The sequence below is a fragment of the Pteropus alecto genome, unplaced genomic scaffold (genome assembly GCF_000325575.1).
Source record: "Pteropus alecto unplaced genomic scaffold, ASM32557v1 scaffold49, whole genome shotgun sequence".
NCBI lineage: Eukaryota > Metazoa > Chordata > Mammalia > Chiroptera > Pteropodidae > Pteropus > Pteropus alecto.
The window spans coordinates 323,371-350,515 of NW_006443131.1; the positions used below are offsets into that span (position 1 = coordinate 323,371).

General features: G+C 56.1%; 3 protein-coding genes and 4 non-coding genes across 7 annotated transcripts in view; 1 reads left to right on the forward strand and 6 right to left on the reverse strand.

Annotated features, from left to right (window-relative positions):
• Positions 1 to 251, reverse strand: part of HMGN4 (high mobility group nucleosomal binding domain 4) — a 5,938-nt gene extending 5,687 nt beyond the window's left edge. Inside the window, exon 1 of the mRNA XM_006923463.3 lies at positions 93 to 251. The gene's annotated coding sequence lies outside the window, so the exon portion shown is untranslated. The remainder of the gene's footprint in view (positions 1 to 92) is intronic.
• TRNAV-CAC lies at positions 130 to 202 on the reverse strand. Its single transcript has one exon. It is a non-coding gene; the product is annotated as a tRNA-Val (tRNA).
• Positions 252 to 608: 357 nt separating the features above from the next.
• TRNAR-ACG lies at positions 609 to 681 on the reverse strand. The gene has a single exon. It is a non-coding gene; the product is annotated as a tRNA-Arg (tRNA).
• A 3,266-nt stretch (positions 682 to 3,947) lies between these two features.
• Positions 3,948 to 4,021, forward strand: TRNAT-AGU. Its single transcript has one exon. It is a non-coding gene; the product is annotated as a tRNA-Thr (tRNA).
• Positions 4,022 to 5,680: 1,659 nt separating this feature from the next.
• TRNAL-CAG lies at positions 5,681 to 5,763 on the reverse strand. Its single transcript has one exon. It is a non-coding gene; the product is annotated as a tRNA-Leu (tRNA).
• A 4,271-nt stretch (positions 5,764 to 10,034) lies between these two features.
• Positions 10,035 to 14,703, reverse strand: LOC102889945 (butyrophilin subfamily 1 member A1). The gene is made up of 7 exons (XM_006923627.1): positions 14,625 to 14,703; positions 14,042 to 14,389; positions 12,732 to 13,013; positions 11,830 to 11,979; positions 11,337 to 11,357; positions 11,160 to 11,186; positions 10,035 to 10,708 (listed from the first exon to the last, which is right to left on the reverse strand). The coding sequence occupies exons 1-7, from the start codon at positions 14,701 to 14,703 to the stop codon at positions 10,035 to 10,037; spliced, it is 1,581 nt and encodes a 526-aa protein (XP_006923689.1).
• A 4,293-nt stretch (positions 14,704 to 18,996) lies between these two features.
• Positions 18,997 to 24,212, reverse strand: LOC102890195 (butyrophilin subfamily 2 member A2; the record flags this gene model as incomplete). The annotated part of the gene is made up of 6 exons (XM_006923628.3): positions 23,820 to 24,212; positions 23,210 to 23,494; positions 21,101 to 21,268; positions 20,673 to 20,693; positions 20,552 to 20,578; positions 18,997 to 19,559 (listed from the first exon to the last, which is right to left on the reverse strand). Coding segments are annotated over exons 1-6 (1,371 nt in total), but the record flags the coding sequence as incomplete, so codon positions are not given.
• Positions 24,213 to 27,145: the final 2,933 nt, after the last annotated feature.

The window sequence follows — 27,145 nt, forward strand, 5'->3', positions numbered from 1 at the left end:
GCCGCAGCGCCCCGGTCCGGGCGAGCGAGACAGGGAGAGGCTGGGAACGTTTCACGAGCGCGTGAAACTGATGAAAAAATAAGTGAAATTACCTTTCAGGAAGTCTCTCCATACCGAGGAAAAAAACTTTGTTTCCGCCCGGTTTCGAACCGGGGACCTTTCGCGTGTGAGGCGAACGTGATAACCACTACACTACGGAAACGCCCGGGGAAGGAGGCGCCCGCGCCGGGGGTTCTGCTGGAGGAGCAGCCCCGCCCCCCGGGCCGCGCATGCGCCAAAAAATCCACGGCCCTGCGGCGCCACCCGCAGACAGGTCCTTAACCGTTCGCACCGGAAATGACTGCATAGGGAGAACAAAAGAGAGGCTCTAACAGTTCCAAACGACCCATCATCTTTAACCCTGACTCAGTTTCCACATTTTGATTGCTTCCCCTTTGGCTGAGGTTACTTGACGAGCATCCTCTGGCCGACTGGCTGGCTGCGCCGGCGCGCGGCGGGCACAACGCTCGCGCTTCTTCGGGCTCTGGTCCGCGCCGCTGCCGGGCCCGCGTGACCCTTCTGCCCACTGGGGTCAGCGGAGGGAGGAGGTAAAATGTGACCACGCCCGTCGAGCCAGCCAGGAGTCGAACCTGGAATCTTCTGATCCGTAGTCAGACGCGTTATCCATTGCGCCACTGGCCCACGCGTGAGCCTTTGGGCGACGGAATTTCTTCATCAGAAACCAGGCGGCGGCGCCGGCTTCGGCTCCAGTTCCCGCGGGATCAGCAGTGAGGCTGAGAGCCTGGTCCTTGCAGCGGCCCAGGTCCGTGGCGCCTCGAGGGCGGGCGCTGCTGGCACACACGAACGTCGGGCACTGCGCACGAAAAAGGGACTGTGTAGTAATTCAGCGACAACAGTGACCTCACGGGGTGACCTGACCCAACTCCTCACTGGGCAGGTCGCAGTGGGCAGTCAGGCCCAAGTCTACAGCGTCTTCAGTAAAAGGCTCGCTGGGCCTTAAGCCGGCCCCGCCCATTGTCCGCGTGCATCTAGGTCACACGCCCTTGAAATGCCAGGCGCCATCCTTGTCAGACCCCCACAGAGGACAACCACCCTCCCTGGAGCCTGTGGTCTCGTTAGCCGTCTGCCCCTTGCTTGCCGCACCTTCATGTGATCTCCTGACCTCCCTCCCTCATTCCAAACGCGGAAGGGGAGCTGCAGAACGGCCATTCTCCGGAGTATTTGAGATCTTGCTTCCGTGCAGGTCGTGAGATCGGCTCAAAGAAACGCTTATGAAAATTCTCTGTGGGTTTGGAAGGTCTTAGATGTGGCCTTTTCCTTGACTGCAGAGGGGAGGCGAGACCGGAGCCCGCTCACACAGCATCACCTACGTGCATCGTCCCACCCGGATTACCGTTTAATAAGCAAAATGATGGCGATGAGCGCTTGGAGAAATACAGATGTCAGGGAGAAGAGTAATCTGGAACTGGGGAATCTCCAGGGAAAGGTCCGGAGGTGGGAGCAGGCTGGGAAAGGTCCAGTAATAGAGAACCAGTGCCAGGCGAGCCTGGACATGACCTCTGGCCTCGCAGGCCTTTGTAAGGGCTTTGGCTGTTACTCTAGGAAACCGGAAGCTGCTTTAGGGTGGCATGATCAGACTTTCTTGTCTCGTTACAAAAATATTATTTCACATGATTACTGAGCAAGACTCTGCTCTAAGCACCCTCACGCTGCTCTGACCGCAGGGGCCTACATCTCAAAATCGGACACCTTTAAAGGCTCATCACCAGCTCCCATACACATGAAAGTTCACTCGTTTGCTTTCTCGGCAAGCACATTCTCTTACGTGTGCGTTTCAGCCTCTCCATATTTCTGAGGAGGTTATCCCCATGCCTCGTGCACATTGTAAATAAATTGAGGGCTGCTAAGCAGATGGGGGAAAACTGCCTGATGCTGAGAATGTATACATCGCGATTAGAAAATACTTGTTTTCAGTTGGTAAGGATGCAGCAGTCCTTAAGAAAAATACACGTGTTCCTGCATAAACATGAAAGTAGACATAGCTATGGATTCTTCTCTAGACAAAAGAACAGGGGCCTTCTGACTAGGTTTTGTACTGTGTACCCACGCCTAGGGCCGTTTGGTGGTTATGGACTCTGTCACAAAAGAATACTTTTAAATATTAAAAAGATAACTACATAAGGGAAACCAATTATATTGAAATATGTTATCAAAATACTAAAATGTTATGATGTAGTAATATTTGTTTTCTTTTATCAATGTGCTATATGAAAATATCCATCACGAGGTCAAATAAATACTGAAATTTCAAAGCAGTAATGAACATAATGACGTTTTAAACGATATTTAAGAAATTCACAACAAATTAAAGTTGAAATTTGACTTGAAGATATTTGATTTCCGATAGTAATAAAGTAAAAAATACAACTGATTTGTTGCCTATATTCATAATGGAAGAAAATACAAAATTTCAGTTATTTCAGTGGTTAAGTAGTCAAAATAAAATTATATTTTTCTATTCAAGTTCACAGACTATCCTCTTCCGGTTTCTCCCCCAAGCATATGGAAAACTGCGCTGTCTGCCACTCTCACGTTTCTTTACATTATTGTCAGCCTCTGTGACACAGCATCTGCACCTTCTCCAATTTCAGATGTGTGGAACAAAGTGAATGTGAGGGGCCTTTCCACGATCCTGTTAAACAGCTCCTTTGACTTCCCAGAATTCCTTTGCAAATATTGGTGGCTGCCAGTCAAAGGGACGATCCAAACCAGGGCTCTGCTGTCTTTCTGAATGTCTTTCTGAATGTCTGCCACAGTTCGATCAAACCCATACTAGGTGTGATTGTGCTGTTTATGATTATATTGGTTCCACGTACACTAATCATGTGATGGTTCATAATATTAAAGAAATAGGTGCTTATTTCACGGAGTCCTAATCCAACTGTGTGTTGAGTTCATAGCCTTTCAATCTTTTTACGAAAATAAAAAATCTAGCAGAGTCACGCTCTCCCCGCCATCATGTGTGTAGGTGGAGGTAAGCGCCAATGACTGCCTTATAGTGTGGCAGAGAAGTCCTTCAAATATTGGTACAGTTTAGTAATACTGAAAAGTTAATTTCAGCATTATCAGAATGACAATAGATATCAAGCAAGACAGCCAATCATAATTACAGGTTTCATTTGGGAAGATACTTTCACAGCTACGGCAACACTTTGTAAACTGTTCAGATTTTCACTATAGCCCTTTGTTCGAATTTCCAAGGAGAGATTTATTGTCCAGAGAATAGAAGAAGTTAGGAACAGTTAGAAATAGTCACACAAGCCCGCATAACAAAGCAGAAATTCTTGTGAATGCTCTCAATTTGACATCATATCTGAATAGATCCTTTGGCTCACTTTTAGGACAAGAAAGCGTCTCTCCCTCTGCAGCTTCAAAGGGGAGGAGACCGCTCTTTCTTCTCTTTCCAAGACTAGATTTGAGGTAGGAAGCCTCGTATCTTTAAGGTGCAAACTCTGGAATTCCACGGGTCAACATCATAAGCTAGAAGCAGGCAGGTGGAACCCAATTTTACGGAAGGATTCGGGATATGGAATGACTGGAATTTCACCCCCAAACCGTGAAATAGAGAACATAGAGAACAGGTAGGTGCTGTAAGTGCTCGGTGTCAATGTGTCACACGACCCGGAGGCGTTCCTCGTGCAAAAGTGGCCGCTGCTCTTCCCTGGTCCTCTCCTCCCGCGCCCCCGTGTCCCTCCGCGCACCTTGCGTGAAGGAGGCTCAGTTTTCCTACAGCTCCGCGGTTTCTTAGGTCTTTGGGGTTGACGCGGAGATTCACAGGGAAGAGCTCGGGGAGCATCCGGGCTACTCTTGAACCTCAGGACAAGAAAATAACTGCACCGCAAAGGTATTTCCTTTTCCTGGTCTACTTGGAAACGCGCTGGCGTGGTGGCTCCGTGGCTTAGCTGGTTAAAGCGCCTGTCTAGTAAACAGGAGATCCTGGGTTCGAATCCCAGCGGGGCCTTTTGCGGTTTTCCTGCCCTCAGTGAAGGGGGTGGGTGATCGAAGTATAATCTGAAGGGTAAATTTTCCCCGTGGAGTTTCGCCAAAGTGTTTTACATGGGTGTGAGGATGGATCCTCACAATGTTTACAAAGAAGGAGACGAAACAGTTCGTTTTCCTTTTGAAGAAAGAATTTCTACCTTTCTTGGTGTTCTTAACATTTTTATTCCACGTATAATATCTTTTCAGCAAGTACAGAAGGAACCAGGGAAAGCAGGAGGCAAGGTCACCAAGTTTAAACCGCAAGCAGCGCCATGATCTCTGGTCGTTCAATTATCTTTCTTGGGGCGATCCCAAACGGATGCCCCTCACAATATGCAGGCAATAGTTTTAGAAGGAATGATCGATAAGTGCGTTGCCGAGAAGGCTGCAGCATCTCAGTTCATAGCAGCCCCTGAAATCCGACCGTACGGCACAAACTGGAAGGAACTACTCAGAAAGGCGGTCTCGTGCTCAGAGTTTTTTGGGAAGGAACATCAAAGAGAAAACAAATATTTGTCCTCTTCCTGTTCCTGCTGGAACTCCAGAGTCCAGCACAGGCCCTGGCAAACAGCAGGTGCTCAGTTATAACAAAAATATGACTCATTTCTTATTTGCCAGGGTTTATTGTTTGTCAGGCACTTTCTATGTAGCGAGCCATGCGGTCCTCATGGCATGCCTACGAGGTGAGGCCCAATTACTTCCTCCATTTAAACAGGCACTTAGGCTACGCGAACGCAGAATACAGATTGGGTTTCTTTAAAAAAAGAAAAAAAGGAATGGTGAGGAGAAAATTCCAGTCACCCAAGACTTTTTATTAATTGGAGCTTTGCAATAAATTGCAAAAGAACCATATCCAGGTTTTCAGTTCAAAAGAGGAACGTTGTATGTTAAACTTTGTAGTGCTCAAGGTAAGCAGGCTAGACGTCAGAAAACTTGAAATTGAGGGATATTTCTGGAGATGTCACTAAACATGAACTTCCATGTGCCTATATGGCCCTCCTCCTGGGGCCCGTTCTGCTGCAGAACCTGTGAAGAGTCAGCCCTGTGGCCTGCAATCCTGCAGTCTTTCAAGGAAAGTGTCGCACAGCTTCATAACGGAACATGCAGAAACATGGTCGTTGATGGCACCTTGTTTGTGGTGTAAGCAGTGGGACCCAATCTGGGAGTCCTTTTGTGTGACAGGTGGACACACACTGCAGGTCTCTAGGCAGCAATTAAAAACAATTGGTCTAGACATGGTCCAGATGTGCAGACAGCAACATAGATACATCTCAAAACTGTAAAAATGGAATGAGATACGACACCGCGTCATTTATGTAAATGAAAAACGCAGGTGCTGAAACCCAAAACACATGTTGTATAAAAACAAAACAGAAAGGATGACCTTTCCAATGATTGTTTATGGGAGTGAGAAATAGGAAATGAGGCTCAGGAAAGGGAATTAAAAAGGAATATATAAATAGATAAAACAAAAGAAGGGCCTGCGGACATCAGTGACAATTGAGGAGTCAGCTTCATTACATTCAACTCTGAGTGTGAAACAGAGCGAGGGACAGACAACTAAAGCAGATGAGATTAAAATGATCAGATCTCCTAATGTCTCCACGCTGGGAATACGAGAAGCAATTCGAAAAGATGCTGTCAGGAGTGGGATTCGAACCCACGCCTCCAGGGGAGACTGCGACCTGAACGCAGCGCCTTAGACCGCTCGGCCATCCTGACCCTGCAGGGGCTCACCTTTACTAAAAGCTTATTTCTGCATCTACCCAAATACTGTTCCACTTTCTTTTTTCTTCTTTTTCCAGGACGTGGGAATTCTTTGTTTAAAAAGCGAAACCAGCGCTTGGCGAACGGCCCTGACGCCGACCCCAGGTGCAAATGCGGAATGGACCGGGGTCGCCGGAGCCGCTGGAGCATCAACCTGAGAACTTGACACCTGTAGAAAATCCTTGTAAGATCTGAGCCGAACTCACCACATGCAGGGAAGCAAGATGTCAGATACCCCGGGGAACGGCAGTTCTGCAGTCCCCTTCTGCGTTTGGAGTGAGGGCGGGAAGGTCAGAGATCACATGACGGTGCGGAAAGCGAGGTGCAGGCAGCTCGGGAGGCCGCGGGCTCCTGGGAGGGTGGCTGCGCTCTGAGGGGCCTGACGAGGACGTTTACGCTGTGGGCCTGGACCTGGCTGCCCACCGTGACCGGCCCAGCCAGGGGTTGGGTCAGGTCACCCCGTGAGGTCACTGTTGTCGCTATGCACAGCGCACCTGTAGATTCGGTTCCCGGTGTTGGCGGGCGGGGGTGGGGAAGCGGCCCTGGGGTGCAGCTGGGAATCTCAGGGCCGGGTGCCCAAGAATAGTGCACCTTCTCAACACCCCAGGGAACCCTCGTTACTGTGACGCCACGCATGTTGCCGGGCTGGCCTTGCTCGACTTGGCACTTCCTCCCGGGAGGTGTTAGGATGCCCCAGCCAGTGCTGCGGAGCCGGGCGGGTGTGGCAGTCCCCTCCCGCCTTCCTTTTGCCCTGCGAATCTCCCCGCCAGTCTTCCCCTGGGGACCTATGTGAGCGGTCAGGTGTCTTGCTGGTTGCTCTGAGTCTGGCCGTATGCTGCGGACTGGTGGCCTTTTCTGTGTGGATTTTATACTGCAATAAGTAGTTGTAAAAGCAAAAACAGGTGAGTAGTTTCCACATCTACAAATGCAGGTACGGGGGTCGCTTGGCGCCAGGCCTCCACCGCAGCGACTTCCGCCGGCACACCTGAGGTCATCTGTGACCTGCTTGGGTTTTGATAGCACGCGTTAGCAGCCAGGATGCTGGGGTCGGAACATCACTGACTGGGTGTCGGCGAACCTGACTGAGTTCGAGGTTCAGATGCGGCCAGAACCGGTCAATTAACTGCCTGGAGGAGTTTAGGCAAATCGATTTCCCTCTGTCACCCCCAGAAACTGCTTTCTTAGGCACCTCCCAGTTTCATCTGAGTTTAGTTGATGAAATACAATGCTTAGTTTCTTAAATTAAGCATCCAGTCTCCATCCCCAGAAAACGAGTCAGATGCAAATTGACAGGCCAGTCCCGCCAGATATCTTGGAGACGGAGCCCAGCAACCTGTGTGTAACGAGCCCTGTGATTCCGACGTGCACTCAAGCTGGGGAAGCATCAGCTTCAAGTCCAATGACCCTTAACAGAGAAACTGCCCACTCAGCAGCGGGAGGTGAAACGTGAAAGCACGTGGCGAACACCTTTCTCAAACTTCCAGGTTCCCCCCAGAGAGGTTTGTAAACATAGCAGCCCCTTCTCCACCCCAGGTGGTCATCTGGGCGTCCCAGGTGGTCATCTGGGCGTCCCAGCTGGCAGCTGCATTCCTTAAGGGTAGTCCCCTCCCCGCGGGTGATTCTAACGTGCACCCGGCTTGAAGATCATTGTTTTAGTTTACCTTTCGAGAAAGGTTGACTATTTCTTCTAAGAACGAGCGTTCAAAGAAGCATCCAGGCCCCCGGGGTACAGGACTCCGGCCCAGTGTTTGGAGAACAAGGGGCAGAGCCGCCCGAAGCGCCCGTTCCAGTGGGCGCACCTAAGGTTGAGCGTGGCGCCCACCCCCTTGGATGTCTGCACGTGGCTGCAACCGCTCGCCAGGTGCGGGTAATGCCAGGGCCCAGCTGCTCCGGGAGGAAAGATGGAAGCAGTCGATGGAGAATGAGAAGCCGATTCTCAGAGTTTGCGTTAGAGGAGATGGTATGTCAGCATCTCGTGAAGATGGACGTACATCTCAAGGATGTAGAGAAACGTTCTGGGTTCCAGAGGTCCAGCCACACCCGATGTCGTTGTGGGATGAAATCAAAGAATGAATCTCGACAACATAGGTGCCAGAGACTGTGAAGAAAGGGAAGCTTCACGAGAAGGTCCGTTGACCAAGAGGTATGGTCCCTTTGACGCCTCTTCATTCTCTAAGCCGGTTTCCCGTGGATGAATGTACCGAACCGTAATGAGAGAGAGAAATGTCATGAGGAGATTGATCTAGATGAAGATCCACAGAGATGCGAACAGGGAAGCGTTGTGGTTAAAACCGGAGTTATGTTTGGAGGAGGAGTCGAGTGTGCCCGCCCTGAGGTGAGCTCTTTTCTGGTGAACGTACGGCGTTTACCTCAGCCAGAGGAGAAGGTCTCAGACCGGGTGACGCACAGCCGGGGGTCAATCCCAGCTTCGCTGCCACCAACGGGCAATAGAAGCCGCCGCACACCTCTGTTCCTCAGGGGTTTGGAATGGTACCCACCTCCTGGAGGTCTGAAAAGGGACATGAGTGACCCACGGAAGGCACGTGGAACAGGACCTGGAATTTAATAAGCGTACTCGGTGGCTCCCCCAAAATGTGCATTTTGTACGTTGATCATAATTTGGGGCGCATCTCCCCAAGGGTTCTTGGCACCTCAAGCAGACGCATACCCGGAGGCAGACGCCTGGCCCTTAGGTGAACTTCGAAGCACGCGCGAGTCACCTGGTGGTCGCAGGTGGCTTCCGCGCGCAGGGATCTGGGGCGCGGCTCAGGAGTCTGTGTTCGCGTGAGCTTAGAGCTGGTCCAGAGCCAGCAGGAGCCGCAGTGCTGGGAGCTGGGCGGGGGGCATGGCCTGGGGCGCTGTGGCCTTCTTATGCGTGTCGGGACCCTCACAGGACAACTCTTGTGCCCACTGGCCCTGGCAAGCCCGCTGCCACCCAGCCAGGGGGGGTGTCTTGGATCTTGGACAAACGGACCCACACCGCCCGGCCAGCAGCACCCCCACAGCGTCCCTGCTGGCGCTTCGGCTCCGCTCGTTGAGATAGGAAGGGCAGCACGGATGCCGCTTTCGGGCAGTCAGACAGACTCATTTATTAGGGCGCGACCACGGGTGACATCTGTCCCGGAAACTGGAACAACGCGCCGGACGCGGGAGGCGTGAGCAGGGTAGATGTGCAGTCTGCACGCGAGACAGCCACACACATGCAGGAGGATGCGAACAGACAGGTGCCGCCAGCCCGGCCATGCTGAGCCCACAAGGCAGCATTCAGAGGACCCCGAGAAGCACAGTGTAGGGAGGCCGTGTGGGGAGAGCGTGAACGGGGCTTGGAGTGGCAGTGGGTGGCAGGTGGCACTAACCGAAGGCATATTTGAGGGGGTTAAATAGGACGTTGGCATGAAGGCGGAGCGGTGTGAGGCTGAGACAGCGGCCGATGACGTGGGCTGTCACTGAGGGGTGGTTCCTGGAGGCACCTCTGAGATGGGGAGGTTCTAGATCATGAGGAGGAGAACCGGGACCTTGTGGAGCCCACACGGTGAGGAGCGATGAGCCCCAGGCAAAGCGGGTGCAGAGAGGAGGGCCCAACACTGGCCGCGCCCGTGGCTTTGGGCTTTGCCTAAATCCTCTGTCGGACCTCCTAGCCCTCCCCATTTCACCCCTGCCCTGCTCCCCCTGCCAGTCACTCAGACCCCACTAGTAGGGCTAGTTCCTTCACCCCTTGGAAAGTCTGAGACACAGGCCCCGAGACCCTCGGAGCAGGCCGGGACCCCGCCGTGCTGCTCCATCACCGGGTGGTCTCCTGGCCGCTTTACGGGAGTTCGGCCTCGGATCTCTGTTCCCAGACACTCTGGGGCTTCTGCTTTTGCCTAAAGTGTCTTCCGCTGCCCGCCCCTTCTCTGGGCACCGGGATGTTTCCGTCATCATCACATGCCAGCCTAACCCGTCTCCACCTCCGAGCTGTCCTTGAGGGCGTCTGAGTCCCTCCCTACAGGGTTTGGCCTCCGGGGCCAGGAGGACCGAAGCGGTTGAAGAGTCACCCCCTGCCCACCGAGTTACTGGTCCTGAATAGATGAGGTCCCCCAGCCCACACTCCAGCAGCAGCAACACCACCCCCCCGAGAAGAGTGATGCCCGATGCAGCAGGAAGAAATGGGGCCGCTGGCGGCCGGAGCTTCAGGGGTGCTGGGCAGAGGGGCTAGAGCGAGGGGAGGAGCCGAGTGGGGACACTCCTTATGGTGCCCCTGGGCTGGGCTGGGTAGGGGTTAGTTTAGAATGGAGGGTCTCTGTGTCCCCAGGGACAGCATCCTCCCCCATGGGGGACAGTGGGATCTCCCCAGAAGGGTCCTTGGCATCAGCAACCACCGTGACGCCCTCGAGCCCGTCCGTGACGGGACAGATGGTCAGAGGCCTTTTGCCACAGGACCACAGGCAGAAGAAGGGCCGGAGGGGGCCAGAGAAAGAGGAGTCGGGGAAAGTGTAGATGTGGGACCCGTCAGTCATGCTGTAGAAGGAAATGTCTCCTGACTCGTAGTCCAGGAAGACCCCCACCCGGCGGGGCGGTCCTGCCAGCGGAAGGGGGGTCCGGAGTGGGGTGAGGGCCCAGTACCCATTTCCATACAGCTCCACCGCCCAGAACCCATTCTCCGGAGTCATGGGGTCGAACCCTTTCTTCGGCACGTCCTCCCTGCACACCCCGATGGCCCAGTCGGTCCTGTCCCCCACCTCCACCTCCCAGTAATGCCTCCCGGAGCTGAAGGCCTCCCGACCCAGCACGCAGGGCCAGGAGTCGAATCTCTCCGGCTTCTCGGGCACTTTCTGACGCGAATCTTCCAGCCGGACAGCTTTGGAACCGTCATACAGAAAGAGATGGGGGTGGGCGGTGTCTGGGTCCAGAGTCACATCAACTAGAGACAGGGAGAGAGCGAGTCTGAGCGTGGAGCGGCAGAGGTTGCAAGGCCCATCATTCCTTCCCTTCGCCCCCTCCCACAGAGGCCGGGCACAGCTCTAGGAGCTGGCAGGTCTCCTTGCAGCAGGGCTGGCTGGCTGGTTGGTGGGTTGGCTGGCTCAGCTGCCTCTGCTCCCCTCTTCCATCGACAGCCGCAGGGTGACGGATGAGCTGCCTGTCCCCAGTGCCTAATGGGACCCTGTCAGAGGGGGCTTGTCTCCGAGTCATCTTCCGAGGGCCTCTATTTGCCTCAAGGAAATGTTGAGGCCACTTGCCATCCCCTCTCCCCTCTCTGCCTTCATCATCTGAATCACTAAAATGTGTTACTGTCCTTATTCCCAAGTATTATAGGACTTTGAATCCATGGGAGATGGAGCCCCAGAGCCCTTGAGAAGTTGGCAGCCACTGACCTGCGTGAAGTGTTGACTTTTTCCACTCTGCAATGAGAGAGAGAGATGTGTGTGAGAGAGAGAGGGAGGGAGAGAGAGAGAGAGAGAGAGAGAGAGAGAGAGAGAGACACTGACAGGTCTTACAATAAGAACCGGAAGCCCATGTGGGCGGGGTGGTGACAAGAAGGTAGAACTTACTGAGCTCTTCCAGGAGGTTCTCTGAAAAAGAAACAGAAATGCCCAGTGACCTTCTGTAAGGGACGTGAGGGAGGGGACATGGTGTGAGAAACACACACGGGAATAGCTGTGTGTCATGACTACCTGATTGCAGAATCACTGTCGATAATGAAAAGCAAGGGTCATGTCCTCTCTTCTAAGAAAGACGCAGGAAGTCCCTACAGGCTGGAGGCCAGACCTTTCCTCCCTAGCTGGGAAATCGTGTTAGCAGTGAGGACAGTGCCTTGGGGCAAGTAGCGAGGAAACATCGGGTCTAGTGTCCCGGTTAGAACCGGTCTGACCCCTTCTGCCCCCAACCCTCGTCTTCCCTCATGTTGGGTGTGAGTGATTCCAGGGGCCTCGCGGTCCCCTCTGCCTTGCAGAACTCAAGAGTCAGACATCTTCCACTGACCATCATCCCGGAGGACGCGGCTCCAACCTCACCCGACAAGCAGCCTGGGGTTCAACGACGTACCTGTGGAGCTGAATTCACCCTTCCTCTGTCCGGATCGGTCCCGGTATAGCCTCCAGGTGAAGAACACGGACCCGATGATGAGAATTCCTAGGACCACCAAGATGACGGCCAAAGCCACCGCCCACGGGGTCAGCCTTGGGAAGAAGGGAGCTGAAACAAACCCCCAAGGAGGACATTTGTTGAGAAACATTGAGCAAGTCCGACTCTCCTTGCACAGCGGGGATGAACAGGGCCCCTCCCACTCCTCCCCAGGCGAAAACAGCCCGTCCAGTGCCACTGAAGCTTTTCAGAAAAAGTTTGATCTTGGGGAAGGGAGGGAAGAAGACGGACAAGGGCCACCTGGGGACAGAACCTGTGAAATAAAGAAGATAATGGACCAATTCATGTCATCGTGGAAGTTGCTCCCCAACGATCAATGCAGGATGGGAGCCAAGGGGATGGGGAAGTTCACGGGGAAGGGGAAATGTCCCCTCTGTGGGCAGCAGCATGGGACTCAATGACCAGAGAAAGAGGAACAGTTCCTGCCTGGACCTGAGGTAGCGTTTGGGGAGGAACAAGGAGATTTGCTTCCCTGAGAAGGCGGGGAGCCCAGACGAGCTGTCGTCTGGGGCGGGGAGGAGAAAGGGGGCCAGAGCGGGGGCTGGGGGCAGCTCAGCCCAGAATGAAGCTTCTCCAGCTGAGGCGTATCTCCGAAGACGGAAAAGCTGGAGTTTCTGAGGCCTTGGCAGAGTTTATGCCTGAAGAATCTTTACTCTTCAGGCGAAGTGTGGGGGGCCCCCGGTGAGTGGTCAGGAGTTGAGGGGGAAAGCGGACCCTCGGCCACGGGTCCTGCCGGGCCGCCGGCCCGGATGAGGTGGCCCCACCTCTGTGTCAGGTAGGGGCCCGGCTCCGGTGTCACTGACCTGCCACGGAAATCTCTGCTTCTTTGCCCCGGCCAAGCAGGGGGTTCCAGATATGGCAGGACACACTCTCCACGGAGCTGTCCGTGATGACCGCGGAGGCTGCCACCGTGAAGAGGCCCTGCGCGTCGGGGCTCCGGGACTCTGACGCGGATGGAAACGTCTCTCCTCGGGGAGTCCTCCACTGCACCCGGGGCTCTGGGTACCACCCCACGGAGGTGCACTCCAGCCGGGTCTCCCCGCTCTCCTGCACCCCCATGTGGATGTGGGGGTTGGAGCCCAGAGCTGCGGAGAGAGAAGCCAGTCTTTCTCTTTCAGTGGACACCCTTCAGGGAGCCCCACAACCAGAGAGCTGCGGGGCTCGAGGGACATAGCGCGGGGAGAGGGGACGAGGGGACCCATCTCCTCATTTCATCACATGAAGAAACTGAGGCATAAATAAAAGGGGTCCCACAACCTCACGAGAGAGCGGCTCTGTGTGGGGATGGAGGGTGTGGAATGTGGGCAGGGCCCCGGTGGGCAGGCGCGGGGTGCTAGTCCAGTCGGCAGGACAGCGAGCCCCATGGCTGCTGGCGGTCAGCGGTCCAGGCTGGGAATCCAGAGGTGGGAGGGGGCTCTGTGGCCAGCGCGCTTATGTGAGGCGCTGGGAAGAGGGGAGCTAGGGCCGGGTATTTAAGGCCGAGCCGAGAAGGGGGAGCGAAGGGCTTTGGCGCTGAGCTCACAGCTGACAGTTTAAATCTCTTTTAGCTGTGATGCTGATTCAAGGATTTTCTTAAATGTTTTCAGTCTCAACTTCCCTCGTACGATTATGTCCTAACACAAATCTACACCCGCTTTTCCTGTTGGTTCAGCCTACTTATTTCCCCAAGTACAGAAAAACACTAGGCTGCAGGAAAGTCATTAAATGCATGTCCACGACCACTGGTCGAAATCCACACTCCAAGTTCACGTGTATCCCTGAGAAGGTGTATTTTTCATGGAAAGGGCTGCCGCTTTAAAAAATATATTCACATAGCATACAATCTAGAGCAGGCCGAGGTACAGTAATAATATTGTAAAAGCATGAGATGCTTTTAGAATTGACAAAACGGTTTCTCCTATATTGTCTAATTTTATTTCATTCTTGCAAAATCCGTGTGGGATAGATGCTTCCCCAGTTTTCACTGTAGGAAACACAGCTCAGAAAGAGACTCTCCTGATGCCAGGCCCTAAAAGGGATGCGGGGATCGAATCTGCGGGTTTCCTAGGAGACAGACCCACAGGAAGATGTGCGCCCCTGGGAGCCGCGGGGGAGGCCGACCCGCTGGGCTCACCTGCCACCTTCAGGCGCGCGCTGGCCTCCCCGTAGCGGTCGTTCTGCCTGAAGAAGCAGCGGTACTCCCCGTCGTCCGAGGCCTGGACCGGTCGGATCCTTAGGGCCACGCGGCCCTGGGCGATGTCGTCCTGCACCAGCTCGGCTCTGCCCCGGTACGCGGCCATCTGCTCCGCGTCCTGTGCGCGCCCGTCGCGGTGCGCCAGCACGGCGGGCGACACCTGCTCCCGGAACCAGCGCAGCTCCATGTGCGCCGCGCTCTCGTTGGAGGACAGGTGGCAGGGCAGCTCGGCGGCCTCGCCCACCATGGCCAGGATGGGCTCTGGGGGCCCGATCACGTCGAAGGGTGCTGCCAGAACCGAGAGGGGCGGACAGGGTGTCGGCACGGGGGCCCAGGGCCGGCGAGACCGGTTCCCGCCCAAGGGCCGTCTCTCCCGCCGTTTCTCTTATTCCTGTGACGGTGGCAGTGTCCGTCTGGACCCCAGTGGTCGTCGCAAGGGGGTCCCAAGTGGGACTGTTTACACTTACTGAGACATCTCTACCCTGCAGGCCCGAGAGAGGAGAGGGGCACAGGGGAGACCCACCGAAATGCAGGCCGGGCAGCTGCAGGAGCGTGAGCGCGAGCAGACGCACGCCGAGGCGGGGGGCTGGGATGGCGGCCATCTCCCCCTGTGCTGGAGTCTGTCGGGACACGAAGGGACAGGAGGGGGCCTGGGTCACTGTTCGCCCCGCCTCCCCACGGCCTCCGCAAGGGCCTTTCCCACCCGCGCAGTGCGCAAGGCCGTGTGCCCCAGGCCTCACCGCCGGCCCGGCCCCGCAGTGCAGGCCTCCCCGCCCCCGCCCCGAGGCAGGTCCGGCCTGCACAGAACAGCCACATGGGCCCCCAAACCCCAAGGGGACTCGGGAGACGTAACTGTAAGGTGCAGTGCCCACAATTGGGGTGCCCAGATCTGGGGAACCACTGCCCTGAAACGCTTTTCTTCCGAATACAGGAATTTGGTTTTGCTTTTCGCGATGATAATAGAGATGAAGCGGTGGAGGCGCAGGTGGGGTCCAGGGGAACGAAGTGGGGGAGAAAAGGGGAAAAAAGACCCGATGGGAAAGGGGAGCGGAGGGCGGGAAGAGCAGGGCGCCTGGGACTCAGGAAGGAAGGGACAGGGGGACAAGAGATGCCTCCTGCCCGCTGCCCTTGGCGGTTGAGAGGAATCACCGATACTAACCTCAGATCTTGGAGGAAAAGGCACCAAGAAGCCACTGCCAACAAGTGAGAACCTGGCTGTGGCCCCAGGGGCAAAGTTAAAGCCAGGGGGAGGAGGAAGGGGCGGTGCTCGCGGAAAGCCAGTCCCCATGCCCCACCCCCCCCAAGCGTTTACTTTGCAAAAGAAGGGTCGGTTTCCAACAGAGGAAGGGACAGAGCACTTGTGGTCTGCAGCTCAGAGCGAGGACCTGCGCGGATGAGCGGATGAGCTGGACTAAGCAAGAGCCGGTAGAGTGAAAAGGGAAGGCGGAGGCCGGGGAAAGCCCTGGATGCCGTGAGGAGCCAGGCCACCCACTCGCCCCTCCCTGCCTGCAGCGGGCCTTTTGTCTCTATGGCAGGAATATTGTTAGTAACTTTCTTCCGAGAGGGGATGGGCGATCAAATGAGATTAAGCATGTCAAGCACTGAGCAGCGCGCCATTCTATTGTTCACTGGGCTGCGGACGCCTCTGTGCGATGCAGTTTTCGGGGCCCAGAGCTGCCTCCCCCGAAAGCAACTTTTCCTTATTTGGGGCTAAACCTGTTATTGTTATGGAAACATTTAAAAATGTGGGAAAAGATTTTTTAAAAGTAGAAATCACCCGTAATGCTTCCGACTAATGACAGCCCGTTTCCGCATTTCAGCGCATGTCCGCCCGGCTTTATGTCATGAAAGGCAGAACGGATGAGGCCTGGTGTAGTGCGAAACGTCGACAGCCACATAACATCGTGCTGTCGATTCTTCTGATTCCCGAGTGGAACATCTTAGTTGTGTATTACAAAAGCGCACTTCACACGTAAGACTTTGTCTGCATCTTTGATAGCTTCGTGATACACTTTCTGATAAATTCCCAGAAATACAGATATCAGGTCACAGGGTGTGGGTTTATAGCCATGGTGCCTCCCTGAAACGCTGAATCTGTCTCACCACCAAGGCGACTGATCTGCTCACGTAATTCCTGAGTGTGCGTGTGTGTGCGCGCGCGTGCGTGTGTGTGCGTGCGGTGGGGTCCTTCTCACCATCACTGATGGGCGGGCGAATAGGTCTGGTTGTTTCCTCACGTTCCTTATCAATCTGTATGAGCTTTTTATAAACTGGAGATGTCAGCTCCATATTATATTTGTGGCAAAGATCCTTTACCACTCCAGTTTGTTCTTGGCCTTTTAACTGGGACTGTGATTAAGACCAACAAAAGGTAATCGCCCAGTTGACCCACCAGAATGCAGGAAAATGACTTCCCAAATGCAAAGGTGATCACGTCACCCTTTTTGCTTAAAAGTCCAGACACGTTCCTAGCGACCCCTGTACCAAGTGCAGGTGCCTTAGTCTGGTCGGGACAATGCTGAAGGGTCTGCTCATCTCCCGCTGCCTTCCTCTCAGCCGCTTCTCCCTTCCTGCCAACGGCCAACCCACCCGCTGGCAGAACTGGGGGTGGGGGTGGGGGGAGATGTGGTTGCCTCAGCCCTCAGCAGCCCTCAGGCCTGCAGGTAACAGCGCTGTCTCTTTCCAGCCGCCGGGTTCCCATGAATCGTGGGGCTGCCCTGGCGGACGGCTGTGGCTCGGGGTCTTGGGCTCATCTATTTTGCGTGTAGCTAAACCTGGTGAAGGCAAAGGACCGGGGAGCATGGCATCGTGTATAGCACTGGATTCCGTGGCTGGCTTGCAGCCAGCCGGTCTTTCCTGGGGGCACACAGGGCTGGCGCCTGGTGCCAATCAGATATGACCTAATGACACGTCGACATCACACTGACAGACTTCCCCCATTGGGGCCTGCATTAAATCTGCGTGCGTGGTACCACCACAGAGTCAGCTTGCACAGAGGGAAGGCGGGGATGTGGGGAGCCTGGAGTAGATGGGGCTGGGGTTCTGTGCAGAAGAGGGCTAGTGGGGCGGAAGGAGCTGGAACGTGCCCTGGGGAGAAGAGGCTGAGGGTGGCTTCTCTGAGTCATTCCTGGAGGTGTTTTGCAGTGGAGAGTTCCTTGAATTAACAAAAGGCTTGTAAACTGGCCCCGCCCATTGTCCCCATGCATCTAGCTCACATGCCTCTGAAATGCCAGGAGCAAACCTTTGTCAGGTTCCCAGAGCGCAGCCACCCTCCCAGGAGCCCGGGGTCTCCCCGAGCTGTCTGCACCTCACCTTCATGTGACCTCTGACCTTCCCTCCCTCATTCCAAACGCAGAAGGGGGGCTGAAAAACTGTTGGAAACCAGCCGACCAAGTCAAACCAGGTCCCTGAATGGGGGAGCGGGGACTGAGAAAAAAGAGCAGACAGACAGGGTGCAGGAGGAAGAACAGATCTCACAACTGTCTCTCCCAGTTTATTTCTCATGCTCCTTTTTATACATAATCTGTTCCTTTGTGTATCCCAGGATAACATAATTAAAGTAACATCCTGAAGATCAGGTACAATCAATACTCCCTTTGACACTCCCTTTTTCTATACTTAATCTTCTTCTTCCTGGAATTCCACAGAACCAGCCTTTTCTCTGCAAGCAGGCCTCCCGAGATAAACCATGCCGTCTTTTGAATTTTGGGAGCTTTAGCTCCCTACAAAAAACTTATTCTTGGGAGCATTCGAGATCTCACTTCCGTGCATGTCGTGAGTTCGGCTCAAACTCTTATACATTTTTTCTACAGGTTTGGACATTCTTATGTCAACGAATACGAGAATTCAGTCTTCTATTGAGCCAGACATAAGATGCAAAACACATTAAACAATTTCACACACATCACTAACATTTATTTTGCTTTGCAAACAAGTTATCTTTCACAAAACATTGTTTCTATTAGCTTATAATCCGTTTTAACTACTTTAAATATATTTAAATTACATTTAAATATTATTAACTATATCTTTAAAGCTTTTCCAGTCCAACGTACTAAATGTTGACAGATATAAGCACAATGAGCAAAGTGGCCTTGGGGTCCTCAATAATTATTGAGGACGGAAAGGCATCCTGACGCCAGCAAGCTGGCAGTGCTGCTCTCCCCAGGGAGCCTGGCCTCCGAGTTTATCTACGGCCACCGCTGCCTGCTCAGCCGGGACCCTGAGCCTCAGGCTGGTCTGTCACTGAGTGCTCGCTGTGTTTATTGCAGGGACCCGGAGCCTGGCCAGATGCAGACATGTCCTGTCTTTCATCCTCTGTGTGCCAGGTCCAGGCCTGGGGAGCTTTACTGTGGGGCTGGAAATCCTGGGGGTGGGGTGGATTTGGACCCCTTGGCTGCCCCAGTGGGCACCCCACCCCCACAGCCGTGGCCCCTCAGCTCCCTGGTGCCTCCTGTCTATCACCGACCTGCACTGCGGCCCCTGCCCCTGAAGAGGCCCTGCGGTGCCCCCTCCTCTTATCAGCTCCCTGGTGCCTCCTCTCTATCACCGACCTCCACTGCAGGCCCCTCGCCCCTGAAGAGGCCCTGCGGTGCCCCCTCCTCTTAGGTCCTGCTACGCCCTGTTGCCCTCACCCCAAGTCTGCAGAGTCTGATGTCAACTCGAGTGCCACGCTGCACATGCCACAAGCAGGTTTTCGGCCTGTCACTTTCTCGCACCTTCTTTGTGGCTAGGAGCCGAGCGAGGGGGCCAGGGGCCGGGGCTGAGGAGGGCGTTGGGGGGCGCTGGCAGCGCCGCTGTCCTCAGGGGCCCGGCTGTGGCCGGGGCTTCTCGGCCTCGCTCTGAGCTCTGAGACCCGGGAACTGGTCCCGGCGGTGGCGGATCCCCGGCCTGTGAAGGACCAGGCCTCCCTCAGGCACCGCGAGTCCCCGGGAGCCCGTGAATGCCGGGCAGACGAACAGGGGGCTGTCATCAGATCCCAGCCTGAAGAAGGGCCTGAGCGGCCCGGAGAAGAGCGAGCGGGGACACGAGTAGATGTGCGACCTGTCCACCGCGTTGTAGAAGGACACGTCCCCGGCCTCGTAGTCCAGGAACACGCCCACGCGGCGCAGGCGCCCCCGCAGCGGCAGGGTCTGCTCGGGGCAGGACAGGGCCCGGTACTGGCTCCCGAACAGCTCCAGGGTCCAGAAGCCATTCCGAGGCACCAGCAGCGCCTCCCCCTTCCTCGGCGCGCTGTCCCTGCACACGCCCACGGCCCACACCATCACGCGCGCCACCTCCACCTCCCAGCAGTGCCGCCCCGAGGCGAATCGCTCCGCGCCCAGGACGCACGGCCGGCAGTCGAACCTGTCCTCGGTGTCCGGCACGCTCTGCCGGCGGGGACCCCGCCTCACGGCCCTGCGGTCCGGCGACAGGAAGAGCTCGGGGTGCGCGGTGTCTGCGTCCAAGGTGACGTCGGCTGCGGGGAAGTCTCAGGTTCAGGCTTGGGGTCGCAGGAGACTGAGCGACTCCCGGTACCCGAGACCCGCCCCCCAGCCCTGTGGCAGCCTCTCCCGTGAAGGCCCCTCGACCCCGATCTCGAGGACTCGCAGCCTGGCAGGGACGGAGGCTGCTCCGTGACCCGAGGCCGGGAGCGTGGCCGCAGGGCGAGGCTCGCTGGGCCTCGGCGGGAAGTTCAGAGAACCGGCTGGAGTGAGCGGTTCTGCCGGCTCACCCCCACCCCCGCCCGCGGTCATCATTACTGGGTCGGCCCACACTTCTAAGACGTTACAATCATTTTCTCCTTTCCCCATGCTGATATGTCCCACTGTGACAATTTTGAAATTCACCTGAAGTGGGAAGGTCCCAGTACCGAGGCATCCGGTAAAGCCCGGGTTCTTTGGGGCTTTTGAGCAGAAGGTGACAAAGTGCTCATTAGGTCAGCACTAGACCCTGCGTGGTCCCGCCGCCCAGCCCCGCCCCGGCCCTCGTGGGCTGCATGCCGCCCAGCGTCCTCCTGGCCCTGGACGCGTTTCTGGCACCCGTCTGTCCACCCCTGAGAGAGGCTCGGAGGAGCTTACTGCCCGTCCCACACATGGCAATAGTGCGCCATCTCTGCCCTCCCCCAGGTGACGGACAGCTAAGCAGTGTCGTCTTCTTTCCAATTCACCCAGGAGCGGAAGACCAACAACTGCCCACACGTCCCCTCTGGGGAGACCTGCTGTGTGGGGTCGACCTCTGGTGATCGTGGATGAGATTGCACGGAAAGAGAATGGATGGCGGGAAGGAAACGGGGCTCCCTGGCCAGCCTGGTACCTGCGCCTGTGCCTAGCGGGGTGCTGCCTGCGCACCGCCCCCGCCCCCGCCGTCCCCCGGCCTGCCCTGGGCCCCCTCGTCCTTCTCCTCTGTCCTGTCGACTGGCTAGTGGGCAGAAAGCTCAGGGTCTGAGAGCAAGTCCCAGGCCCCTCTTACCGGCGTGTAAGAGGCCTTGTCTCCATCCTGCAAGGGGGCAGACAGACAGGTGAGCGTCGGGAGGTGACGGGAACCGAGCATAGAAACTGCGCACGGGTACTTGGCGACATGTTGGACTTACGCAATTCTTCTTGAAGTTGCTCTGAAAAATAAACAGAAGCGATTGAGTGTCCTCCACAGAAGAACTAAGAGAAAGCGAGTCTGCAGTAAACGATGACGACCTAGCCCTTCCTGCGGACTGCCGCCCCCGCCCCCCAGGGCATTATCCAGATTCCAGAAGTCATGTGTGACCAGGTGGCTGGGTAGTGGCAGCACTCATGTAGGTTTGCTTTCGCTCGGCAATAAAGTGCTCCCCGTAGCCAGGCGGATGGTCGTGGCATCTGCAGAACGGAGGGGCGTGAGCCCTGAGCGCCGAGCCCCACTGCTACCCGCTCCGTCCCAGGCTTCTGGGCGCTGTCCTTTGATTGACAGCGGGCTACCCTCCTCCTCTTTTACCTTTTCTTAGCCGTTCCTTCCCCTTTTCCACACATCCTCTCCCTAGTTCCTTACGTGCAATTTCTTTTTCTTTATTTTCAAAATCTTTCTCTGTTGACATAGTCTCTTTTTCCCTGCAGAGTTTCCTGATGAGGCAGATGCTCCCGGTGACAAGGAGGAGCAGAGCAGGCAGGGTGACAGCCAGGGCCACCATCCAGGGAGATATGCTGGGAATAAAGGACTCTGGAGAGGGGGCTGGAAACACGTTCCCGTTAGTGAGAAAGGGAGACGCAGGCGAGGGCCCCTCAGGAACCTTGTCTCTGCTCTGCCGGCTCTCACAGGGGCCCCAGGGGATGAGAGAGACACGGGCTCCTCACTGGCTCCTCCCGCAGAATGGAGCCACCTCAGTGGCCCATGTCACAAATCTGCACCTAAGTCAGCCTGCTCGTACATACGGGAAACACTCATTGTCAGCAGAACCCGACACCCACCAACCCCAGCTCCCCTCACCCTGGAAGCCAGGACCCGCTGGCCTTGTGAGGAACCCCGACCGCCTAGGCAGTCACACCCCCTTTCTGCCTCCATAACCCTTGCTCTTACCCAAAACCCCTCAGGAAGAGTCCCCACTGCTGATGAGACCCTGCACTCCCCCGGTCCATGGGTGATTTTCCTTTGAACAAAGGACGTCAAACTCATTACTAAATTGTCTTATTTTTGTCATTTGACAGGGCCAAGGAGACAGAAAAGCATAAACTCCTGGACTCAGCGTGGGAAGGACCCGGATGAATGAAAGCTAACCGTCTGCGCTGAATCACCACAGCCATGATGCAGGTGCAAGCCGCCATCACTCTCACCTGGATTACTGCGATGCCCTCCTCCCTGCTTCCGCCCACAGCCTGTGCAGTCAGTCCGTCCTCGGCACCGCAGCCCCGTGAGATCATGCTGCTTCCTTGCTCGAAACCCTGCAGAGTTTCCCATCTCACCCAGACTAAGAGCTGAAGTCCATCTGTGGCCTGCATTGCCCGGTGTGCTCTGGACCCGTTTCTAATCCGAATCCGTCTCCTTCCAGTCTCCTGGCACGGTCCATCCCATCCACACCTGCCTCTTCGGGGGCCTTGAAGCTGCCAGACATGCTCCTGTCTCAGGCCCTTTGCATGTGCCGTTCCTGCTACCTGGCCTGCTCGGGGGAAGCAGAACTCGAGTCTGGCTCCTTAGGCCACTCGACCATCCAGACACCCTGACCTGGCCTGCTCAGTCCTCAAGTATCTGCGTGGCTGATTCTTCACTGGCCCAACTGCCATGTTTTCAGAGAAGCCCTCTGTGACCATCCTGTTTATAATCATAATATCCCGTGTCCCTAGCCCTCCTTACCTCCTTTTCCGATTAATTTTTTTCTACAGTACTTATTTAATTAATTTAATTAGTTATTTCCCTCCTTATTTTAGTTATTTTATCGATCACTCTGCTGCTGTAGAATGCGAGCCGCGTGAGGGTTGGGATCTTCATGCATTCGTTCACCGGTTTATCTTTGGTGTCCAGCACAGTGCCTTGAACACGTGTGACCCTTGCTAAGTATTGGTTGAATGGATTTATGAATGTCTGCAGCCGGAGACTCTCCCCAGCTCTGCCCCTTGGGAAAGCCCACGCATAGAGCACCACCAGGTGTAGACAGCTACCTGCCAATACCACGCTCTAAGTTCTATGATTGTCCTAAATGATTAAAACTTGCTGCAGGATAAGAACCATAACAGGGAAAAAACTATCAGATTTACCCTCAGAGAAGAGGCTCCTACTCACATGTTTTGAGACTATATGAAGGTCCCCTGTGACAACGGGAGAGGCCTCAGCTCAGCTGTAGCCTCTGCTCTTCAGGGCTCAGGACCCTTCTGCTCCCCTCCCCGGTCCCAGTCTGTCTGCCGAGCATCCCGCCTCCACTCAGGAAGCCTCCAGAGCAGCAGTGCGCAAGCTTTTTGGCACCAGGGACCGGTGCTCTCATGACGATGATCTGGGGCAGAGCCCAGGCGGTGATGCTGGCGCTGGGGAGCGGCTGCAAACAGGTGAAACCTCGCTCGCTCGCCTCCACTCACCTCCTGCTATGCGGCCCGGTTCCTAACAGGCCACGGAGCAGTACCGGTCCACAGCCTGGGGGTTGGAGACCCCTGCTCCAGAGTGCGAGGGACTAACCTGGAATAAAAATTACAGTGTCCTTCTCCTGGCCGAGCAGGGTGTTGTTGACAGAGCAGGACACGTTCCTCACAGAGCAGTCCCTGACGATCACGGCCATGCTGACCCTGAAGAGGCCGTCGGTGTCCGCGGTGTAAGCCTCCGCCAGGGCGGGCATGATCTCACCGTAAGGGCCCCTCCTCCACACGGCGCGGGGCTCCGGGTACCACCCCGCAGACGTGCACTCCAGCCGGACGCCCCCATCCTCGGGGCCCTTGATTTCAATAAGGGGCTCGGAGCCCAGGCCTGGGAACAGAGGGATACGTCTAAGATGTCTCATTGTAAAGTGAGTTGCTGACGAAGACCCTTAGGGATCTCTAAGAAGTAGCGTGAGAACAATTTGCAGGGGTCAGAGGGTCTCCGCTGCTCAAGGCTGCAGCGTGTGCTCGAGGCCCACAGCTTAGCAGGGCGAACCTGCTCCTTCGGCCTCGCGCAGGAGGATGCTGTTTTCCCATTTTAAGGGGATTCTAGGCAAAAAGAATCAGATTTGCGGTGGGCCTGAGGTTCAGAGAGAAACTTTCCCCCAGAGTCACACCGTGAAACAGCAACCAAGCAAAGTGAAAGGACGTACCTGCCACCATGAGGCGCATGGCGGCCTCGTCGTAGGACCTGCCTTGGTGGAAATAACAGCGGTACGTGCCCTCGTCGTGAGCCGTGACGTTGTGTATGATGAGCGCCACGCTCCCCTTGCTAATGCCGTCACTCACAAAGGTTGCTCGTCCTCGGTACCGCTCCATCTGCTCCTCCGCCCGCTCCCGCCCGCCCTTGTACACCAGCACCGCCGAGGAGAACTGAGACCGGGACCACCGCACCTCCATGTCCTTGGCACTTGTCTCAGGTGACAGGTGGCAGTGCAACACGGTGTTTTCTCCCACCATGGCCAGGATGGGACCAGCTGGCCCCACGACAGTAAACTGGGCTGTTCGACAAAGGGAGAGAATCGGATGGGGCGCCGGCCATCGGACAGATGTCTACCGCAGGAAGGGAAGCGGCCGTTCCCGGGGACAGACAGAGGGGCGTCCCGGGCTGAGGATTCTGCGGGCCAGGAGCTGGGGCTGGTTGGCAGCAGAGACACCTAGCAGGGGAAGTGCCGAGGCTGCTCGAGCTTGGTGAACACGGTGTGGAGAAGCACGTCTCGAGCTCCCCGCACGCCTGGCGCTTACAGAGCTTCGCCCCTGTCCCCTTCGAGCCCAGTGCCTGGGGCGCAGCGAAAACCTACCCTGACCCAAGTGGCCGCCACTAGCTAGTCCCACCTGAAGTGCGCTGTAAATGTGAACTACGTATATCAAATTTGAAAATTGGGAATGAAGAATGTTAACTCTCTCGTCGGTGATACTTGACGTGAATTAAAAGCTTTAATGGTATTTTGGTTCCTTGGGGCTGCCTGAGTCGGGTGGGAGTGAGCGCGTGCGCAGGGAAGGGCGACAGAGCGCAGCCGCGGCGCCCCCTCGGTCTGCTCTGCGCGCGGGCAGCGGGGTCTGTCCCTGCGTTGACAGGGGCCGGTGGCAGCACCCCTACCTGAGGCCAGCGCAGACCAGCCGAGCAGGGGGAAGAGGAGCAGGGAGGCGTGCAGCGGAGCCGCCCGCGCCATCGCGCCAGGGAGCGTCACCCAGCAGAGGAAGGGGCCGCAGGCCTGGGGGCGCAGAGAGACGGGGCACCACGGTCCTGATTCCGGTAAACGCCCTGACACTCGCACAGGGGCCACCAGCGCCCCTACTTCTGTCCTTGGCACCCGTACCGTCTCCGGGTTGGGCATCGGCGGACAGACCTACCGAACATTCCACAGAGTAAGCCCGCGAACAACGCCCCGCCCGGCTCGGCTTACTTCTCTGCCACAGGCGAGTTTCTTCAGCTGTCACCTGATATTCTGCACCCCGCCCCGCTCCTGCTCCTGGCCTCAGGCTGTGCGACCCGGTGGGGCCAGCGCGGGGGGTGGGGGGGGCAAGAAGCCCCCTCCCGAGACCCGCCTCTGCCCCCAGTCCCGTCCGCGCCCCCGCCCCGCCGGAGCGCTGCCCGGGGTCCCTGCCCACCCGCCAGAATCAGCATCCGCGTCTTCCTCCCGCCGCTGACGCTCAAACGACGACTTTCTGGTTGTCCCTGTCTCTGACCCGCCCATGGGGCACAGTCGCGACGGAGCTTTCGGTTTTCCCGAAAGCCGAGAAAACTTTTCCTCTTCTCCCATCAGTGACTGTGCGCAGCCGGGGACCTGGGACCCAGTGGCCTCTGTGACAAGAGTCCCAAGATTTCCAGGGATGGTCCGGAGCCCGGGATTGGCCGGCGGCGGGTCAGCCAGCCAATAGCGTTCCTGAGCCTACCCCTCACCAGTTGCTAGGTAGAATACACAGAGAGCTTGAGCATGGAAAAGCACAATTGCGAATAGCCTCTTGAGATGATCTGGCCTCTTTTAGTTCTTTCTTCTGTTTTCAGAAACAAGATTTTATTTTTTGCAAAGCTGAGCGAGGGCCAAAGCCCTTTCCTTCAGGAGCTGGCACTCCAGTGCCCTCAGGAAGATGGCAGCCAACGAAGAGTCTCCAGCTGGGTTCTCTCGTCTGACCGTAGGTGGTCTGGTTGCGTCCAGCACCCCCTACACCCACAAGGTGCCCCCTCTCTGTCCCACAGACCCCAGGCCGGCCACCGTATTGATTTTTTCTAGATTAATCTTCCTGAGGCACATTTTTTGACATTTCTGGCAAGTGCCTAACTGCTTCCTCTGCAGGCCTCCGGTTCCCTTCCGACTCGATTCACCACGGCGGTCGGCACACTGACAGTGGCTCCACGGTTGCCTTTTATTCCACCAAGGCGACTCCTGTGGCCGGCACTCCGTCCGACATCCCCCCCACCACACCCTCACGGCCGCCTCCTGCAAGGACGGGTGGGGACGTTCCCTGCCTGCAGTGCTCTAAGCTTCTCTGACAGGGTGCAAGTTGTGGCAGCCTTGGTCCCAGCACCGCAGGAAAGTCAGTTCCTCCAATAGGCAGAATAAGCAGCAAAGATTCCTCCCCAAAACATCCGGGAAGAAACGCAGCCCGCAGACCCCTCGATTTCAGCGGGGACCTTCCCGTAGGTCGCTGTTGCGCTGATCAGCCAGGTTTCTGTGTCAGACTCTCAATACAGCTTTAATATTCGACTCTCATGCCTCTCCCCTACATCAGAGGCACCTACAATTATGTACACACCAGGGCCCCAGAGGCACCTCCTCCCCTCCCCCAAAACCGCGTACTGTGCACACCAAAGCCCCAGACATGCTGAGTGCACAGGTGAGTGTTACGGAATTCCTGTGATGCCCTTTTTGTGAGAGCTATGTAAGGAGGGGCTACCATACTGGGGAAAGCGAGGCAATGTCCTGACACCACCTCCTCAAGAGCTGTTGCTCTTCCCATATTCTAGAACATGTAAGGTATAGCCATCGCTTAGAGTAGCGCCAGCTGCTGTGCAAATACATCCCCAAGCCTCGAGGGCTTAACTCCACAGTAATTGATTTCTCGTACACATATTGGTCAAGGCAGTTGTTCCTGGCTGGCAGGCAGGGTCCATCGGTGCTCCGGAGCATGACTCCCCATGCACATAGCCAGGAAGAAGGAGGAGAAAGTGGCTACCTCCTAAAGGCTTCGGCCTACAGGTGGCCACCTCACTTCCACTCACAGTGCACTGGTGAGAACCAGTCCATGGACCACCGGATGCCAGGGCTGCAGGGGAATGTGTTCACTAATTACCAGTGATGACTGTTACAGAAAGGAGAAACCTGAATTTGGGTGGACAGGCTTCTCAGCCTCATGGGGAAAGCAGTTGTTACTCAGACCACACGAAGCAAGTCCCGCTTTCTGATGACCTACCCCCGGGAAGAGCAAATGAATGTTGCAGACAATGTCTTCTGCTTTGTGTGTGTGTGTGGGGGGG

What these genes read in the sequence shown, in the direction of transcription:
- LOC102889945 (XM_006923627.1), bottom strand. Translation starts at nt 14,703, where the DNA reads ATGGCCGCCATCCCAGCCCCCCGCCTCGGCGTGCGTCTGCTCGCGCTC. An exon ending in CGCGCGCCTGAAGGTGGCAG is followed by an intron (nt 13,014 to 14,041) that starts GTGAGCCCAGCG and finishes CTCTCTCCGCAG; the next exon opens with CTCTGGGCTCCAACCCCCAC. An exon ending in AAAGTCAACACTTCACGCAG is followed by an intron (nt 10,709 to 11,159) that starts GTCAGTGGCTGC and finishes CCCTGTCTCTAG; the next exon opens with TTGATGTGACTCTGGACCCA.